Source organism: Podarcis vaucheri (assembly GCF_965113315.1).
Source record: "Podarcis vaucheri genome assembly, chromosome: 2".
NCBI lineage: Eukaryota > Metazoa > Chordata > Lepidosauria > Squamata > Lacertidae > Podarcis > Podarcis vaucheri.
The window spans coordinates 33,444,486-33,465,043 of record NC_138760.1 but is presented as its reverse complement, the minus strand read 5'-3'; the positions used below and the strand labels follow the sequence as shown (position 1 = coordinate 33,465,043).

Sequence of the window (20,558 nt, the reverse complement as noted above, 5' to 3'; positions counted from 1 at the left end):
ACACTGGAGCTTCTCTGTTTGAGAATCTTCCTGTGAGCTATCTCTTACCATGTCTGTTGCCCTCACCTTCATTTCACCCCAAGTTCAGAAAATGCTTTGGGAATCAGGACAGTCTAGCACTAGCCTGTTCCCTCATACCAGTTTTTCTCATCCTGATATCAGGAATCCTAACCATCAGTTTTAACCCCTGTGCACTTTCTTTGGCCGTCACAACTCCAGAGTAATCCTCTGCTCCATAGGACTTCAGGCCGGGTTAACAGATAAAGTAAGCTTCTCCAGAGACCATTATTCTTGCAGGGTGTGTCTTCAGGAATATTGTGCTATGTGACAATCCCTTCCAAAAGCAGCATTATTTTGTGCAGTCTATTGCCCAGCATATTTTTCCTAAGCATATCATTGTTGTGCTAGTGAACAACACTAATGTTGAGTGCATAAGCAAGACTCCAGGCTCCCATGAACTGCAGTGGGAATCATGTGTGTATGCGTATGCAAATGAAAAACTGTGCATCCATTCAGAGAAACATCCACCTCAGCAAAGTGTGGCCCGATTCTCTCTTCTCCCCCCCCCCCAATAAACAATACATTTGAGGGTTTGGTATGTGGAATTCATTTGGAAATTATTGTGCATACTACAAATGTTTTCAGTTTTAGCCTTCTTGCTTTGAGTCTATAGCCAAGGTAATCACAAAACCTTTATAGATAATAATCTGTATTTATTCCAGCCCTATCTAAGTTTATGATACAGTTAATGAATAAAGCTTTGTCCATAACAAGCAGGAAGAAGCTAAACTACTGAGTCTATTTTCATTAACCATGTTTGAATACTGCTGCTATCACCAATTTAGAAAGACAGAGATTTAAAAAAACACACAAAAAAGCATCAAACAGCACTTACAGTGACTACTGAAACAGATATATTAAGGCAAAATGTTTTGGCTTCTGCCTTCTGTGGCTCCCTTTGACTCTCATGTCGGTCAAAGGGTGCTGTAGTCGTCTTACCACCTTGACTATAGCACCCTTGATTTATATGAGAGCAGGTGAAGAAAGTGGAAGCTGAAATGTTTTCCTATAATACCTCCATTTCAGTAGTCCCTCTACAGATAGATATGGGGATGGTGGGGAGTCAGCACTGTACTATTTTTAGATTAGAGCATCTTCAATGTTCCTGTCTAGTCTCAAGTATATAAACTAATAAAACATGTGCTGCTATATACTGTTGTTGTAGCAGCAGCAGCAGCATAAAGTGCTGTTTTCCCTGTTTCCTTAAACAACTGGATTTTTTTATTGCTGTAGTGTTTGACTTAATAAGGAAAATTGGGCCACGGACTATGAGACAGCTAAAGCATTGCTCCCATAAACAGTGGGGGGAAATGTTTGCTGAATGACAAGAGGGAGCAACAAATAAGATGAAGGTTTGGAGAAATAAGGTGCTGCAAGCAGACTGGTCTTAAAGATTGCCATGCCAGGCTAGAATCATTCATAAGATCCTTGCTCATTTTCAGGCGAAAACACACTAAAAGAACACTTCGAGGAAAAGAATAAAATAGAAAGCCAACAGAATCTTTATATTACATGTTCTCCAGTTTTTTTCATAATGTGTGCCTCTAATTTAAAATCAAAAAGAGCTTCCTGTATGGTACCTATATGTTTTGCCTATAGGGCAAATAATGGTTTGGGAGAATATTTCTTAGGAAAGTGTTGCATGGATAAAACTTTAACCTATCAGAATTTGACCTTAATGCTGCAACGCAACCTAGATCAGATCCTTTCCCCTTCCTTTAGTGGCTACTGTTACACCAATGGGAGATCCAGTCCCCATCTCTTCTTGTACTATAACCCTCAGTGGGTGTTTCCACATGGCAGTTTATTGGAAACTCTGTGTTACTCCTGCAGTCTCATCCTCATCAAAATGCAACCCCATATTATTTTCCCCCATTTAATCCAGATTGATTGTTTCCCCCCTCCTTTTTTTAACCTATCAGAATTTCCACAGAACAGGTAAATCCAGATTAAATGGGGGGAAATGTGGGGTGGCATTTTGATGAGAGCAATTTTGTGCGGATGCTGCAGAACTGTTACATTCATGGACAGCATAGAGTACACAGTAAGATGCTATTTGCACCCAGTGATCATCCAATTCAAAATCAAAATTGGGATAATACTAGGACCGCAGGAAGCAAAATTCCTTCCAAAATGGCTGACTTAATTACCAGTAAGGCCGTCTGGAAATACATAATCTATATTGCTGTCAAGCTAGGTTGCTGCCTGTCACTCTGAATGTGGCAGAGGATAGTGGAGCTTGGCATATTACTCCCTTACTTAAGAGGCAAACGGACTCAACAATATGATTAGAAAGTGTCAGATCAAGCTTTCCATAGTAACAATTGATCTCTCCATAAGGATGCCTGCTTCCTGTTTGGAGAACCATGGTTTAGTGGAATCTGTCTGAAGCAGCATGAATTTTCTGCTGGAGCCAAATCAGTAATGGTGATTAATTTACGGTACTGGGTAAGCCCAGCTTACCCTTCTGAGCTGAATTGCCTTATAGTTTTCTTTCTGTCATTCCTTCAAGATGATGGTGCTATAAGGGTGTGGAAAAACTTTGCTGACTTGGAGAAGAATCCAGAGATGGTAACGGCCTGGCAGGGCTTGTCAGACATGCTACCAACAACACGCGGTAGGTATGACCTAGCATTCTATCTGGATTTGAAGGGGCAAAAGTAGTTTGCCATCATTTGGAACAGGGTTAGGTAACATGGAGTGGTCTTCGCTGTCTACAGTAATACCTTGTTAACAATGTTTTGGTCTTGATGGAGCCGGTGAGAAATTTCTGCCCCGCGATACTTTAAAAACAAAAAATAAATGTAAGATTAAGCAGAGATGCCAGATGGGGAATAGATGCAATCTTTTTCATAGTGCTGAACAGAGGAGTACAGGTGAGTTCCCTTCCTGGACTGCGCTGGAGTTTCATCACTGGAGGTCAGATCTAACTTTTTTGCTTCTAGATAGAGAATTGTTGTGTGAGGCTTTTCTAAGCACTGCCCTTCCTTGGACTCATTATTGCAGCTGGTTTTCTCCTCTCACTTTGGGGTTTTACCCCAAAAACTCACCTCTTGCCACTATCCTTTTTTTGGTTTGCTTGTTCCCTTTTGCCCCAGCTCTGCATGCTTCCCATATTACCTTGCTCAGCCTGCCTTGACTTGGGCACACCGCTTGCAGTATTTCCTGCTGTTCATTGTGGAGGGAGGATGGAAGGTCAAGTGAAATGTCACATTTACAGGATGGTAGTGCAAGTAGTTTGAGTGTCCCGAACATGTTGAGAATCCAGGCAGGGTTAGGTGTCAACAAGAAACCCATCACTTAACAAGCCCGGCTGAGAGACTGAGGTGCAGTGTTAGGTGACCAAAAAAAACCCCACTATGCCGGATGTGATAATGAAGGATACTTGCTCTGCTTCCAAGACACGAGGAGTCATTAATGCTCTGACAGTTCTCATTTCTGAACCTGTGCATCTCAGCACTGAAGCCTGACAACCGCTTATTTGAAAACTTCCTGTTGCTAAACTAGCACTTTGCATTCCATTTAAAATATTTGTGCTGGCATAGCCAGTAAGTGATAGTGGTTTGATACGTCAAAATAAAAATCTCTGCCCTTTGAACATTAAGGGTTTTACATTTCAGTAGCGCTGCCTACATGTTTTCCTTTAATGTCCTCTTCCTCCCTCACATTGCCCTGCTTTTCCTGTATAATGTGCCTTCTAGCTATTCATTGGAATTCACAGACGATGTCTCACTCAGATCGTAAAACTTTGACAGACCTTCCTCTGGTTCTTTCCATGAAAAGAATATTATGGTGATTCTGTTCCTCTTCCTTTTCGGCCAGGTAGCCTGAAATTTGAGGTGCAGCTGCTGCAAACCCGAGCTTCTGTAGCGCACCATTACATGTGCACAGAACCGATCATAAAGTATGGGCAGTTAGATGTTTGCTATAAACATTGCTGTGAGTGAAATCCTGCCATTTACAGGAATATTGTCAATAAAAGCAGCTAAGAGATGCTTATCTTGCAGTTCTTGAACTCCCTCTGCTGCTTTGGGTGAAGAGTAGAGTACCAAAGTCAAATCTTGTTGATCTCTCCAGGTCTTGTCTTCACAGTCCCTTTACCAAGCTTTAAAGCTTACGTGATGTTCATTAAACACACATCTCTTTTTTTTCTTTTTTCTTTTTAAATGATATTTATTAAGCATTTTAAAATTACAGAAAAAACAAAAAGACAAAGAAGAAAAAAAAAACAAGGAAAAACAAACAGCAATCAAACAATACAAATCGATAAAAATAAAAAGCAAAAAGCAAAACCAAAACACATAACACATCAAAATCAAAAAACAAAAGTAAACCACAAAAATTTAAAAACAGATCCAATATTCTCAAATTCTTTACCTTATTTCATCAACCTCCTCACACCTCCCTTTTTTGTATTCTAGTTATTAATTATCACAGCAAATCCTTCCCATTTTTCATAATATTATGTCATTAAATTACCTTAATCTATTTTAACCTTATCTTACTATAAAAAACCCTAAAACTTAAAACTTAAATCTTATTTATACCAATTTCTCATAACCATAACATATTCTTGCATAGTTCTTTTTAACATTTCTGCTAAAGCCAAATAATTTCGTTCCAACATTTTTCTAATACTCATTAATTTTACAAAACAATCCTAAATAAAAAAAAATTAAAACTTTCTTCCAATCTTCATCCAACGTCTCTTCCTCCTGGTCCCGGATTTTGTCAGTCCTTTCTATTCCATCCCATTAAACACACATCTCACCCTAAATCATCTTGAAAGCACATATAGTGGTACCTCGGGTCAAGTACTTAATTCGTTCCAGAGGTCCGTTCTTAACCTGAAACTGTTCTTAACCTGAAGCACCACTTTAGCTAATGGGGCCTCCTGCTGCTGCCGTGCTGCCGGAGCACGATTTCTGTTCTCATCCTGAAGCAAAGTTCTGAACCCGAGGTACCATTTCTGGGTTAGCGGAGTCTGTAACCTGAAGTGTATGTAACCCGAGGTATCACTGTATTTGAGAATCAGCATAGCCAGTGCTGGATTACCCAGTAGGCAGAGGGTTGTGTGTGCGTGTATTTCAAAACAAGCACTGAATTAATCATCGTAGGAAAAATTAGAACTTTGTTAGACTTCCTTATGCGCCACTACATGCTCTTCTCCCATTTTTCTGTTATTTTTATTGCTTATCCCCACCAAAACCAATGAATTTATCCAGAATTTGCAATCAGAAAATCTAGAAAGAAATTATCTTAACTTTAGCATACTTGTAAGGTTTGTCTCTCTCTCTCTCTCTCTCTCTCACACACACACACACACACACTTACATTAGCAAATACTTCAAGTACAAATGCACTAAGCAAAAAGGCTAATTTAAATGGAATACATATAAAGCAGCCAACCCAATCATCCCCAATCAATGTGGCCAAGGTTTAGGGGTGATTGGAACTGTAGTGCAAAACATGTAGAGGGCACCAGTTCGCTGGAGGCTGATATTAATGATACTGCGTCCAACGCTGGCAATAATATTTGAGAGCTGGCTTTGAAGTCCAAAGAAAGTGGGATAAATCCTGTGTTACATTTTGCTTCACAAAAATAGACAAGCAAACTCCATAACTAAATTTTGAAAATATTCGTCTGAGACACTCGTAGTCTGATAGCCAATACATTGCTTCTCTCAACAATCAATATGTTAAACTGGAAATGTAGTTTTCTAACCCGTGTAATTCCTTTGAAGTAGGTGAAGAACTTGTGGCCTTCCAGTTAATGTTGAACTTCAACTCCCATCAGCCCCTGCCAGCATGACCAATGGTTCAGGGATGATGGGAGTTGTAGTGTGGCAATGTTTGCAGGGTCATAGGTTCCCTAATCCTGCTTTAAAAGGTTTAAGGTAAGGCGAGAACCTGCTATCACATGGACACAACTTGATATGTGTTGCTGTACTCTGATATCCTCACTTCTGATGTTAACACCCTATAAGCCCTTTGTTATAAATTCTGAATGATAGTGACTGTTTTTGGCTAAAAATATACTCTGTTTAGCTATCATCTCTTATCTTAAAATAATTCATTTTTATTGTTTTGAGTCACTACAAAAAAAAGTTTGAGGCTGAAGAGAAGTGGCATTTCATTGATTCAGTTCAATAAAATGTGTACAAGCAAATGTTGCCTTAACCCTTGGACTCCAGCAGAGGCTGGTGTGTGCAGTCAAATCCAATTGTATCTTTGGCTCTTCCTTTGAAGTGTCTGCCACTGCTGTTGTCTGTGGCTGCAGTTCAGAAGATGAGAAGACAAGAAAAACCTGCCCACGTAACAACTCCTTTTAAACAACATTCAGGCATCATAAAAAAATAAAACGTGTAAGAGTAATGAGAGCAGAACAAACCAACATGTTGACATAAAAAATATACCCATGAAGCATTGATTTACAAATACAGCCTACCCTGGGTAATGGGCAATGGTTTGTTTTTTGATAGTAAAGAACAGCTGTTCCTGATCATCCCCTTTTCACACTTTTCTATAGCATGAGCAAATGATTTCTGTAGAGAAGAGTTGCCCAGGTCCCTTGTGACTGTTGTTTCTGATTTCCACTATGGCTTGGATTTTCTCCCGGTAATTTCCTCACTCTTTCGGTGAATAAGAAACAGCACTAAGGGAGAGTGATTGTGCTTCCTTTACAGAACTATTAAATTTCTCTTTCGGTCCTTGATTTTGTTACTACCTATGCATATTGCTGTGGGAATGAGAGGGTTAGTTAAATTCACTCTGTGCAAAGGTGCAGGGTAAATTAAATGAGTCCTCTGTAGAAATGAGATTGTTGTTAGAAGTCCTGGCCTTTGCTGTGGAGACTGCTGGTGCAGTTTGGCACAGGGCTGTAATCTGACTCCTGTCTCTCTGAGACCATTGTGCTTGTGGCCTCGATTTTCTGTATGGTGCTTCCTCTTCCTTCCTCTTTTTACATGCTAGTGGAACGATACCTGAATTTTAGCATCCTCTGCTGTTGGTTGTTTTTCCTCCATCTTTCTCCTCCATCTTCTAATCCTCAATTGGTGATGTAATCATCTTGATGAAAAATGGGTCACTGACCTCACAAGGGGATTGAATGAACAGCAGGAGTAGAGGACACACTTAAAGGAGTGGGTGGACCTGACCTCTTTGTGCAAGCTTTCTCATTTGTGAAGAACAGGCTGGAGTGGATTAAGAGGGATGGAAGGAAAGGAATCTTATAAAAGTGTGTGTAATTCTCCAGCAAAACATTCATGTGCCTATATATAGGAAACCCAAAGGCTTCAGCTCTGTACTGACTACGTACTGCAACAGCAAACAGGTTTTTTTTCTTAGCATTGGTTATGCCCTTTCCTGGCTCAAATCTACCAAATACATTCATTGTCCATCTAAAAGTTAAAAAGGATTAGGTCTAAGAAAGACAGGAGCAAATTTCACATTATGCAAAGTTGTAATATTTTGGATCATGTGAAGATTAGAACAGCTGTGTGAGCACTACTAGCAGGGGGTGGAGGGAACCATCTATGCACATTATTATGAGTCAGCTCCAGGTTGGTGCTGAATTGGTGCTGATATAATGACCATTTTAATGAAAGCACCCAGGCACCACCAGAAATAGTGCAGGCACAGTTCATATTGTACCACTCCGAAGGAGGTGGAGGGAAGTTGCTGAAATGAACATCCGAATAAATTCAGCACTTGGCTGTTTTGGCCAAGCAGATCTGTCATTCTGACTTGGTCTGTTCCTCATAACAAGAGATGTACCAGTACTAAGCAAGCCCCTTTATTCTCCAGGGTTTTCTTTGTGTGTGCATGGAGTGGTTCTCTTTTAGATGGTTTTGTTTGCAGTTGAACCAGTGAGAACGGTGACATGGAGAAATAGGAAAGATATAAAAGCAGGGCAAGCCTTGTGCAAGTTAGTGCTTCAGTAGGTTACAGTCTCAAGGTGATTCCTGAGAGGATGCTACTCCCACAGGTGTCAGTTTTGTGATTCAGACACTATTTCAAAAGGTCCTGGTTTATGTAGATTGCATGCGAGGTTTCACATGGAATAGGCAGAGTGACTTTTTTCTTTTCTTTTTTACAAAGAGGATGTTTAAGATGAGTGGTTTAACAGAAAGCATAATGCAGGCTCCTAGGTCAGACTGTGGACTGGTAGGGGAAGGACAATGGCAGTTCCCATCAGCATAACCACATCCTGTGTATTACCAGTTAGAATTAGGAAGAGTGAAGAAGAGAGTTTTGGATTTGATATCCCGCTTTATCACTACCCAAAGGAGTCTCAAAGCTACTAACATTCCCCTTTCCCTTCCTCCCCCACAACAAACACTCTGTGAGGTGAGTAAGGCTGAGAGACTTCAAAAAAGTGTGACTAGCCCAAGGTCACCCAGCAGCTGCATATGGAGGAGCGGGGAAGTGAACCTGATTCACCAGATTACGAGACTACCTCTCTTAACCACTACACCACACTGAAGAGAAAAGAAAAACAACAGCATAAGGAACATCTTTCACTGAGGTCAGAGAGGCAGTCCATCTAGCCAAGGAGAAAAAATGTGGCATATAAATGTAAATAAATAAAGTACTCTGGCTGGTGCTCTCAGACCACTGTACAGAACAAGTGATGCCTTGCAATGTAGAGAATGGGCTGCCACCTCCAACTGGTGCATCTTTGAGCTCTTTGAGGGCATCCATCACCACTGCTTTACTTCCTCCCAGTTTTGGGGCTTGTTTTAAAGGTGAGCCCATGGTGTTTGAGAGTGGCCTATGCAAGTCCTGCCCTGGAAAAGGTCAAGCAGGTTCTTTTTCTAGAGTTCCTTGGGCAAACCAAGGGCAGCTAGGCTGGGAATGTGCCTAAGTTGCCCTGTCCTTAACAACTGAGCTGCTGCCGCCACCCTGCAGCTCCTCTCATTATCCAGCCTTCTTCCTGATGACTTCAAATGAATCCCCTTGTACTGCTAATTTCCCCCACTTAAACAGTTGTTTGAGCAGAGTCCTCTGTAAATTGTCCTTCCTCTCTGAATGAGTGCTCATTAGCAAATCATTGAAGTGTGCTTTGTTGCTGCCTACTGTATTGCTTCACAGCTGAGCTGGTGGCTCAGTGAGGCCTGAGCAGCACATTGCTTGGCTGTTTGGATTCACCTCTCCCCTCACAGGGTGTTGGGTTTCTTTGTGGGTTTTTCTTTGGTGAGGGGTCATTTGGAGCGCAGCTTTCATTTCTCGCTCCTCCGCTGACAGCAAGGTGCCTTTCATTCTAGGTAGAGTATAGCAGGGCCCTTCTGAGTGGGATTTGAGCACATGAGCAAAAGAAGACCGGTCTTGCTTTCCTCCTCATGGCTAATGGCTTCCTAAGATGGCTGCTGTGATCCACCTACTCGTCTTCCTTCCTTCCTTCCTTCCCTGAATGGAGGCCTTTCTGCCGCTACTGCTTCTCTCTAACTGTGTTCTTTTCTGTTCCTTTTGGGTTGCTTTTCCTAATCCTTTTTTTTAAGATTTGTTTTGCTTTGGCTGACCAACTTACCCTTAGCATCAACCCCTTAATCCCTGTCTTCTCACAGGTCTGGCCCGAAGGGTTTCAATCTATCTTGACAGAAGTAAACAGGGAGGTGAGTGCTCTCTTTCCTCTTACCTACAATCAGCGCGGGAGGGGTGGTCCTTCTAATCATATGTGTTGTTGTTGTTTTTAAAATGGCATTCCTTCTAACATCTCCTGGGTCCTGTTAATTCTTGGAAGGCAGCTTAGCTTCTCCTGGCCTTCCCATTCCTTGCTTTGTATTGCTTGTCTGTACTATGCAGTGTGGGCTTCTACATCTGATATTCTGTCAAGATGGGCCTCAAGTGTCCACGTGGAAGAAAGGCAAAGAGAGGAGATTCGTGCATTTTCCTTCGCTTTGGGAGCCTGATCACAAAATGTGGGAATTAAAAAGTGTTTTCAAGATATGCAGAGGCAATATTGTTGTGTGATCACTTTATACAAGGATCGCAGCAGGCCAGCCATGCTCAGGGTACAGCAGCTTCTCGGCCACCACCATTACTCTTAAACAGTTCAAGAGATGGTCTGGAATGTTGGAGCATCTCTTCGTGAAATGCCTCCGTCTTTGTTGACTGCTACGTTTCTTTGATTTGTAATTATGGGATGCTGAGTGGAAGTAAATGGCAAGCGTGACCTTGTTTCAATCTGGAAAGTTGGTTTCCGCCTTTGGCAATTAATTGTCTGGAAAAGGTTTTGAACATTTCCAACCTACAGTAAAGCATGTATTTAGCTCTTTAGACTGAGACTGGGGGAAAAAACCTGTGGAGGGATGGGACTTGAAACCCTTCTCTGTTGCTTCAGCTTTTGAGATAGTGACAGATGGCTGGCACAACAGGACATGGTATGTGTGGTATGTGTCAGAAAGCTGATGTAATCTTCTTAGGCGCTCTATGAATTATTAATATTCACTAGTTGATAAGGGCTGGAATGTGTCTGCAGTGATTATCAGAACAAAGGTGGCTGTGTGTTCTGTGATTCAGGCTTCTCTTAGGTGGGGGCCTTTAAACTTTCTCTGGTTATTGGGATGCAGTGGAGAAGAACGTGCAAATACAATGGATTACTATGAGCATCCCATCTTTTGTAGAAACTTGCTGGCAAGCTGACAAAGCTAAAATTAGGAAGGGTGGAGGCTGAAGGGGTTTCCTTTTGATAGGCTGGGGACCAAACCAGCTTATTGCAACCACCATAGAGAATCAATACTGATGATGCTTTGGAAGCAACAATCTGTCAGGAGCACACGGATAGATAGCTCCGCTTCAGAGCCAGCCTGGCACACCTGTTGAGGTCTTTGAGAACACATTTCTTTCTGTGAGGAGTTGGAGAGTTTCAGAGTGGCAAAATGACTGCAAAAAGCACAGAAATATTTGCTCCAGATTATAAAGTGCAAAGACACTGCCATCCCATCTGATAAATGTGACTAACCTTGTCTCTGATTCATTATTCTATGTCAAATGTAACAAAAAAAGTGAGAAAAGGTCCATTTGGGGATGTGAGATTGCCAACCAATAGTATCTATCACAATAGCATAACCATGTGGTCCAGCCTCATTTCTCCTCACTCGCTGGATGATGGCTAAAGGCAATGCAGGGCTGTCTGTAAATGGGTTTGCTTTTTGTTGTTGTACTGATATTTGAAGGAGTTTAGCAAATGTGGTAAATGTGTCCTCTTAGGCTATCCTCCATCTTGCCTCAGTCTCACAACTAACAGAAAGTGTGCTCCAGACCTCCCACTCCTGCTTCCCACAACCTTAGAAATTTACCAGGGAAATACCACTGCATCAATTGCTTCTGGGAAATTAATGCATTCTAAGGTCCAAACCAGACTTGACCTGGAAGAACTGTGATTAGGACCTTTTGTAGTTTATTTGCTAATTAGCGGTCCCATGGGGCTGCTTTGAAGAGTGGGGAAGTAGTACTCCAGGAGAAAGAGATTTATTAAACACTATCCCATGGCTTTTTCTCCAATGTAATTCTTCTCCTATCACTATTAGCTTAGGGGGAGAGCTGCTGTCCACATCTGTCTTCTCCATGCCAGTTATAGCAGACTTTATGTAGGGAGGGGGGAGTTTGCTTTAGGGGTAGGGTATGGAAGGAAAAAATTACAAATCTCCCTGAGCACCACTTCCACACTCTTCAGAGCAGTCCCATGAGGCTGCTGATTAGCAAAACAAAAGCCACAAAAGACATTAATGACAGATTTCCCTGGTCAAGTCTGAGGGTCTTATTCCCTTCAATCTGACACTTAAAGTAAGCAGTGCTTAAAAATCCAATTTATAATTAAATAAATGTTCAAATCAAAGAAGCTCCAGGCAAGGCCTGGGGCGGGATTAGGAGCTTCCCCCAACCCAGGAGCTCATAAAAGTTATCAGGTCTTGTACCTTTTTTTTTTTAAAGAGTAAGGGGTGAGAAAGTTGGAGGGATGAAGTTTGGGGGGGGGCAAGGAGAGAAGCAGGGCAGAGAACAGGAATACTACTAAGTAATGAACACAATAAGGAGTTTTGTTTTGGTAAGGGAGACATTTTGAACTTAAAAGGCAGTGTTAAAGCTCCATCTAGGAGAGACCTTAGTAACTCTGCTTTGTGGGGCGGAAAACGTCTAGGAGAACTGCATGTCATGCCACATTTGTGCTGCCTCAGAACCAGCATCCAAGTGCATTCATTATCCACCACGATATGGATGAGACAGAAGGAGTCTCATGAGGAGGTGATGTGTTATTCTTTTTAAAAAGGCAGTAGGTGAATCCCAGCATTGATTGGTCTGTGGGATTAACTTATGTTGTGCCTCTGTAGTCAGAGACAGAGCATGATGCCTTGAGAGAGGTCAGGTCTTTTATGAAAATAAAGTAATTAGGGGAGCAGCAGCTCTATTTTGAGGCACTTTTCACTTGGTAAATTAAGGCTCCCGGTGTTCTAGAGAGTCTTCTCTTGTCATTTGGGTGATGCTTGGCACAGGAGTGTCACTTGAAGGGGCATTTTCAGGAATTAATGAATAATGAGGTAATGCAGCCTCCCCACTGCTGCCTGGAAATTAAAACAGGGGCATGGCTCATTTATCAGCCGGGGGGGGGGGCGGTGTATAGAAGATCAGCTTTCCTTTTCTTGGATACTGTTGTGTTGTGGCCTGTGCACACATTTCTGAACTAATCAAAACGCCAGTTAGACAAAGACTGTGATACAGCAGTGATTTTGGGAGAGGGGATGGGGGGGGGACATGATTTAAATAGAATGTATTTGGAATGCAGCTGTTTCTGATGCCAGGATTCTTTGCTGAAACATATGCAGGGAACTATTCCACTGAGATGCATCTCTGACTTAGGGGGAATCCTACAAGGAAAGTTCCAGTGTCTGACATATTTTAAAAATACCCTTCCATATAACGCAGAACTGCTAGTCCTTGCGTGAAGAAGCCAAGAGGAATCATTTTTAAAATTAGCTTTCTGCCATGTGTCTTATGCACTCAACTTTATGTACAGTGGTACCTCGAGTTAAGAACTTAATTTGTTCTGGAGGTCTGTTCTTAACCTGAAGCACCACTTTAGCTAAAGGGGCCTCCTGCTGCCGCTGCACCGCCACTGCACGATTTCTGTTCTCATCCTGAAGCAAAGTTCTTAACCCAAGGTACTATTTCTGGGTTAGCGGAGTCTGTAGCCTGAAGCGTATGTAACCCGAGGTACCACTGTAATGCCTTATGGGAATAAGGTGGAAGTTATTTTACGTGGTGTCTGTGAGAATATGTCGGCTGTCATGAACCTTGCCTCTTTGGGAACAAATTGTGGCAGTAGGCTCCATTACAGATTTCCTCATGAGCACATAGCAGCAAGCTCTCTAGTACCTGAGCAGTACCTTGCATCATGAGCCCTGTGAGAATGTCATGGAGGGGACCGTTGGATCTGGGGGAGCTTCACAACATCATGATCAGAAACCACAACAAATATTAAAATGCTAACAAATGCAATCAAACATCATCAGCAGATAGATGTTAAACCAGCTGTAACACAAAACACACTGGAAAGCAAAAGGATGCTGAGTAAAGACCATCAAATCTAGCACCACATGAATGGATAAGGGGAGAAAAACAACTGAAGCATCGCTGCTGAGAGAGCCCTATTGCCAGTAGGCACCCTCCTCACCTTCAAAGATAGGGGTATCCAGAGAGAGGTGTCTGACAAAGATCTTAAACAACCAGTTTCAAAGGTTGGTTTGTGTTGTGTTGTGCTGCTGTGTGTGTAAAATCAGGAGATAAATAAATAACTATGTAAAGACAGTTCACAACATGGGAGGACATTGCTTAGAAGAGGAAGGGATGGCGTTTGTGCATTTGAGTTGTACAGCAGAGGAACGTTTAGCATATAAGGAAGTGAAAGAGCAATAATTTCTGTTGGCGTTACTAGTCCTCTTCAGGACTGTGACGCTTATGCTGCCACACTTCGCACTGTGCTTGCAACTATGGATGCATTTTCACATGAACAAATACTGCTATTTGAGTGCTGAAAAAATGCAATATTCTTGCAACAGAGAGCACTGCTTTGCAAACAGGCATTTGGACTCCTGGAACAAATAAGAAACAACTAATTGCACACAGATTTTATTGTTTGCAAGAACATTGTTTGGAAAGGCTCCAAAAGATCTGTCTTCTTGACTCTGTGCCCCAGATCCCCCAATCCCATGGCAAGGTTGGTTTTCTTTTTTTAATTAAAATGAAATCCAGAGTCGTCAACGAGCCTCTGATCCGCAAGGAACTTGAGATGTAAACATGAGTCAATAATGTTATGATAGTTCCCTCTTTGAAAACCACCAGAAACCTCAGGCCTACTTTAATAAACATTAGTTTGCCCTGAAGTGGGTAATGCACACAAGCTACTTTGCTCATCATCATGTAGCATTTTCTATTAGCATTTCATAGCTTTCTATATATTTATGCACTTATGAATGAGTTAGATTTAATGCAAAGGGCGGCTGTCTCCATAGATCTTTTTTTGCTTTTCATGTCTCATGAATGGGTTTAAAAACACATCTTAAACATCTCAGATTCTGTTTGTCTGCTGCAATCCTTTGAGAGTGGAGGGATGCTGTGCCATCCTAGTTCTCAGCACATGGGCACCCTCTGGTGGCAAGAGCTACATAAACCTCCATGTCACTACATGCAGGAAGAGCGTATTCTATATTCTGTCAAGGGCCAAAAAGGGTTCCCCTGCTTCCTTATATTGTAAAATGGTTGTTATCACTGACGGCATCGTTTGCCTGGAACTATGTGGGAACAGGCCAGGTCACTTCCTCTTGAGCATAGTTGCCAAGGAAGTTGTCAAGATTTAGTGAAGCAGCTGAGAATCCAGAGCACACTACTTACAGAGGAAGGCAGTTTTCATAAAACACAAGTGACTGGGGAAGGAGACAAAAGGCAAATAAGCATATTGAGAAGCAATATTTGTCATTAACTGCTAAAGATTCAGCAGAACCCCCATTGCTCAGACAGTGACTGCTTCCATTTTTATAGAGCAGCATAAAGAAGGGAGTCCTTCTCACCCATTTGCAGAGGCTTACATTTTTCATTAGTCTTCAGGAAGAAATCTGTATATCGTCCACTAAAGAGTAGAGTCTTGTTCATTCCACACAGTTAAACCTTTCAAGAGAGCCAATTCCTTTTACGTGATGTATGATGAACATTCTTTTTCTGCTTCCCTTCCCACAAAGGAGAGAGAATTACTTTATTAACCCCATTTCACAGTTGTAAGAAGTGAGACTTGGGCAAGAACAGATGTCTTACTCAAGGTCAGTCAGACTATGGCAGAGCCAGGAATTTAAATCCTTCCTCCTTTATTTAGCATTCTGTTCACGAGGCAGTTAAATGTTGAACACTTTATTTTGTGTTCTGGGAAGATGTGAGAGCAGAATAGCTCCACACCTCCATGGAGCCCCACAAAGAGACATTAGAGTAGTTGATCCAAAAAGCTATAAAAGCATCAGTCATAGGCAGCTTAGTTCCTCCCAGGACATTGTGATTACCCACCGGTCCGTCTAGTCTAAAGTCAGACTCATCTACCTGACAACTTCCTCCAGACACTAAGTAAACAAAGGTGCCATGCCATACAAGCAAGGAGAAAAACCCACATATTGTGTATGTGTGGTCTGCAGATTATGTTGCTGCTGAAACAGTGTTAAGATTCTTGTGCTGAAATGTAAGTATGAATGACTGAGAAACTGGCAGCTTAAGCATCTCTTCCTAGAGTGCTGCCTGCTTAAGATGAAAAGGCATCATCCATCTCAAGCCTGCTGGGTTTATCTTGTCATACGGACCATAAACAGGATGACAAACGCAAAATGCTTTAGAGGTGCTTATAATCTAAACTGCCGCCTTTTTGCTTGCTCTGAATCTGTAGCACCCCTCCAAGTTGCCAAGGAAGCTGAAGAAACAATAAGTTTGTATGTCCAGATAAAAATATGCACTGTCCGTTTTGCTGCCATTCTCTCCCTCCCACCCTGCGCCCCCATTGCTTGCAGTAAGAGCAAACGAAGGGCCCCAGGGCAGCCCCCAAGTTCCATACTTGCTCAGGTGTTTTGGCAGCCGGCATTTCCAGCAGGCCACAAGAAACATTAAAGTGGGCCTGGGCGTGGCCACTGGATGAAGGGAATGAAGACAAAGATAATTAGGAAGATGCTTTCAGAGCATATACCTTGATCATACTCATAGAGTTGGAAAGGGACCGGGGGGGGTCATGCAATCCAACCCCCTGATAAAATCAGGATCTGCAATGTGATGTGCAGCAACAGCACCTCTAGCAGGTGACGATCCAAGGCGGGCAAGAGAAGTAGCTTCACCCTTTTTTTTGTCCTACAATACCCTTAATAGGTGCTTGTGTTTATAGCACTAGGAGAACGTTTGTGCTGCTGTTATGATGTCTTGATGTCCCAGCTGCAGGCACTCTTGGAGGATACTGATTATCTCTAGACACGTTCCAGTCTGGACTCAGGCCTGTTATGGGGACTGAATCTTCCTTGGTTGCCCTGATGGATCTTTATCAGGAGAGGGGCATGGGATCTACGACCCTGCAACTTCTGCATGATCTCTCATTGACTTTCAATACCATTTGCTGTTTATATAGAGTTGCATATAGACCTTGGTTGGATACAGCTAATAGTTTTTATTATATGATTTTATTATTTTGCTGCACCCCGCTTCAAAAACTTACTCAGTACAAAGCATTATAGAAATGCATTAAAATAAGAAATAAATGTCCCCCTGCATTATGGTGCTACTGCCCTTACGGTGGCAGTTAGTATCTAAGGGAGTGCTACATGTTTTTGCTGTTAAAAGATTAAAAAATGCAAGAATTTGCTTTTATCTTTTGACTAGATATCTGGTCTTTTGGTGGGGCTGGGTACTTTTCATAGTACTTCCCTTTCAGAAGATTGGTGCATTAGTCATTATTTGGGTTCTGTTTCGTTATCCTATAAAAGGCTCTGGTGGAAGTCATAGTGAGGGTGGCAGGAAGAATCAACTGCTGCCTTGTTGGGTTAAGGGAGAGACTGCTATGAATCCTAAATTGTTTCAGAGTCATTTGTCATCGCAGCCCAACCTCCTTATAAAGGAACCCAGGTACAGAAACCAGAGAAAAAACACATGTTGCATTGGATTTTGTTGATTAGAAACAAGAGAAGGTCGTATCACTGCAACAAATTCATTTGAGTATTTCCATGCCTAATGCAATTTACTGGTTATCTCTATGTTAAAAAAGCAAAGCAAAACAAAAACCTTATGGCTATATTGGAGAGGAATGGTCTTTTTCTTCCCTGGGAACAAAAACAGGGGGACAGATAATTACTAAAACACTTTCCCCTCACTTTTGTGTATCATACAAGCAGTTTGTGACTCCTGTGAATAAAACCATTCAAATGAAACCAACCAGAAACCACTGTTGAAGGCTGCCACCACCACCACCACCACCACCACCCTGCACCACGTTATATATTTTTCTCAAAACTTGCCACTTCCCAAAGTCCACAGTACCTACCACATTCTAACATTGATGCACAGTGCACTCATTGTGTTGGATTGCTCTGCTTGACCAGAAGATTTCATTCCCACAATGTTCTGACTTATTTCATCTGTCCACATGTACCAAGAATAAATTTGTATGGCACACCTTTTTCTTTCCTCAGGAGCAGGGATGGTGGTGGACTGGGAACAGGAAACTGGCCTTCTCATGACTTCTGGAGATGTACGGATTATAAGAATCTGGGATACAGACCGAGAAATGAAAGTTCAGGTAAGCACAATATATATTGCTTATGGATCCGGTATTTAAGCAATCCGTAACAGAGAAATGTCTTGTGCTGCTAATTTCGCCACTCAAAAGGCTACTTGTTAATGAGATAATTCCTGAACTCAATACAGAAGGTGTCTGTGGAAATGCTTCTACATGGATGTCAAAAAGTTTATGTGGGGTGGAATGTGGGACCAGCGTTACTTACAAATGGGGTGAGTCATGCCTGTGTACCTGTGATACATTTTGTTTAAAAAGCATGCTGAAGTACCAGATACCTTGCAAAGATAAAATGCTTGGTGCACCTCAAGCACTTTCAGCCTGAGCCTTGAAACATCATTTCCTGTGAACATCTGGACCGTGGGGACAAATTTGTATTCATAAGGCCATCTGAAAGGACGCAGGTGGCGCTGTGGTCTAAACCACAGAGCCTAGGGCTTGCCGATCAAAAGGTTGGCGGTTTGAATCCCCGCAACGGGGTGAGCTCCCATTGTTCGGTCCCTGTTCCTGCCAACCTAGCAGTTTGAAAGCACATCAAAGTGCAAGTAGATAAATAGGTACCGCTCCGGCGGGAAGGTAAATGGTGTTTCCATGCGCTGCTCTGGTTTGCCAGAAGTAGCTTAGTCATGCTGGCCATATGACCCGGAAGCTGTACGCCGGCTCCCTCGGCCAGTAAAGCAAAATAAGTGCTGCAACCCCAAAGTCGTTCGCGACTGGACCTAACAGTCAGGGGTCCCCTTTACCTTTAAGGCCATCTGACATTCACATATGAGGAACACTGAAACTAGTTCCAAGGACAATCTAAAGTGAATCCCTTTTAGAGTACTGAAGGAAATACATGCAGAATACATAGCTCAAGAAAGTCAACCAACCCTCAAACTACAGATCATGCATTATGTGATCAAGGAATTCAACAATGTAGGAAATGTTGCAAAGACCCATTACTCATTTACACAGGCACAATCCAAAATTGCATTCTCTCTTACATATATGTGCACATTCTGTGGGTTTTTTTTCTAGCAAAAAACCAACACTGTGCACATGACAGATAAAAGAAGCAAAGATGCACTAATACCATCTCTCATGCAGACACAGACAAAAAGCATACAGACAAGCACTTTCTCTCATGTATGCATTCACACACATGCACACAATGGCAGAGGAAGCTGGCCCTGATTGGCTGTTGCTGGCTGTAGCTTTTCTTTGAGCTGTTCTTCCTCCTCTCGCTTGGCAGTGGTAAGCTCCCATCCTTTTCTTCACATGCATCTCTAACCATGATCCAAGGAAACTTTAGGAGTGCAGGCAGCTGACACATCCCACAGTGGAACAACAAGCCAGCCAAGCTTTTTCCTGACTGTCATTCAATGCCAGGACTAAGAAGATCCAGCTTACAATGGCAGAGGCTGAGTGACAGCAAATTTAAATTCACTATATTGAATGCACAGAGCAGTGTCTGGGCCAACCCTGTCTATGTGTGCTAGAAACTGACTAGTTGGCAAGCCTAAAAGTCCCTTATAGCATCTATCTGCCTTTGGCAGCCCCCCAAACGCCATTCCTCTCTATCTGCCACCTAAAGTCACCTACTACACTTCACATCATGACAGAGCCGGCCTTGTTCCTCCTATTCTAAAGGCATGGAGACTGTCAAAGGAACAGAGCAGTTTTAGCTGCCTTGTTGCTTGAGCTATCGTGCCACTCACCTTAGCAAAAAAACCATGTACATTCACGTCAGTTGCCATTAAATCAAGCCACCTCTTCAGCCACATAATGAGAGGTAACATCTCTGTCTAAGCTGCTGTGGGAAATAAAGTCTAGTCTACAAATCTTTTGGAAATTAATTACCTCTGGATGAACATTAATTATGGCACTTTGACCCAGCAATGCAGCACAACTAAGCCTATGCTAATCTTAATTATTTTCAAATATTATTTTATCTGTGCAAATTAGAGAACATCAGAAATCAGCAGGGTGAAAATATTTTAAATTAGAATGATTAATGATTGTACGGAGAGCATCTTAAAGGCATTTTATTTCTTAAACAGTGCAAATTGGTTTTTGCAGTGATTCGGGGGATCAAGACTTAATCATACTGCAAAACCCAGAGCAGCAGAAGCATAGTAGTCATATTCAGAAATGCCACTGCCCATTATTTGAGCCACTGATAATATGTTGGGTACTAGGTTGGTAGGAGATGGTGAGAATCATCATAGATTGTGAGTGGGTGCATGGGCTTATATACTTGAAACAGATGGGGGGGCAATTTTAGAATAGTTTGTTACTAGTTTAATGGTTTCCTTGCAGAAAGGGAGAATTTGGAATGACACTTCTATTGATTCAATAGCTGTGATGATCTATCACAGTTGGTACAATAAAATCTCAACTGAACGAGTCTGCATCCCAGGAGTGGATGACTTTTTTTGGCCCAAGGTCTGCATTCACTCTTGACCCAACCCTCCTAAAACTGCAAGGCAGCAGCAGGTGCAGCTAGACCACACTCCCATGTGTGATGCTGTCTTCACAGCAAGGCCATGCCCCCTCCCCGTCCATTAAATGATTGACCTGATCACCAGGGTGGACACAGTTTGCATCTCCATCAGGGAACTGGACTGGGGGATGGGGAGAAGCTTAAACCTATCTGTTTGCCCCAGCACTGTGTTTAATTTGACCCTCCCCCTTCTTTTTGCTGCCAAGGACTTGG

General features: G+C 42.2%; 1 protein-coding gene across 2 annotated transcripts in view; it reads left to right on the top strand.

The window, feature by feature from the left end:
• RPTOR (regulatory associated protein of MTOR complex 1) overlaps positions 1-20,558 on the top strand; it is a 327,700-nt gene that overhangs the window by 290,432 nt on the left and 16,710 nt on the right. Inside the window, exons 28-30 of one of the 2 annotated variants that reach the window (XM_082212376.1) lie at positions 2,573-2,677; positions 9,627-9,674; positions 17,757-17,863. In XM_082212376.1, the coding sequence (XP_082068502.1) occupies positions 2,573-2,677; positions 9,627-9,674; positions 17,757-17,863 (260 nt within the window). The remainder of the gene's footprint in view (positions 1-2,572; positions 2,678-9,626; positions 9,675-17,756; positions 17,864-20,558) is intronic. The other variant, XM_082212377.1, reaches the window with a different exon arrangement.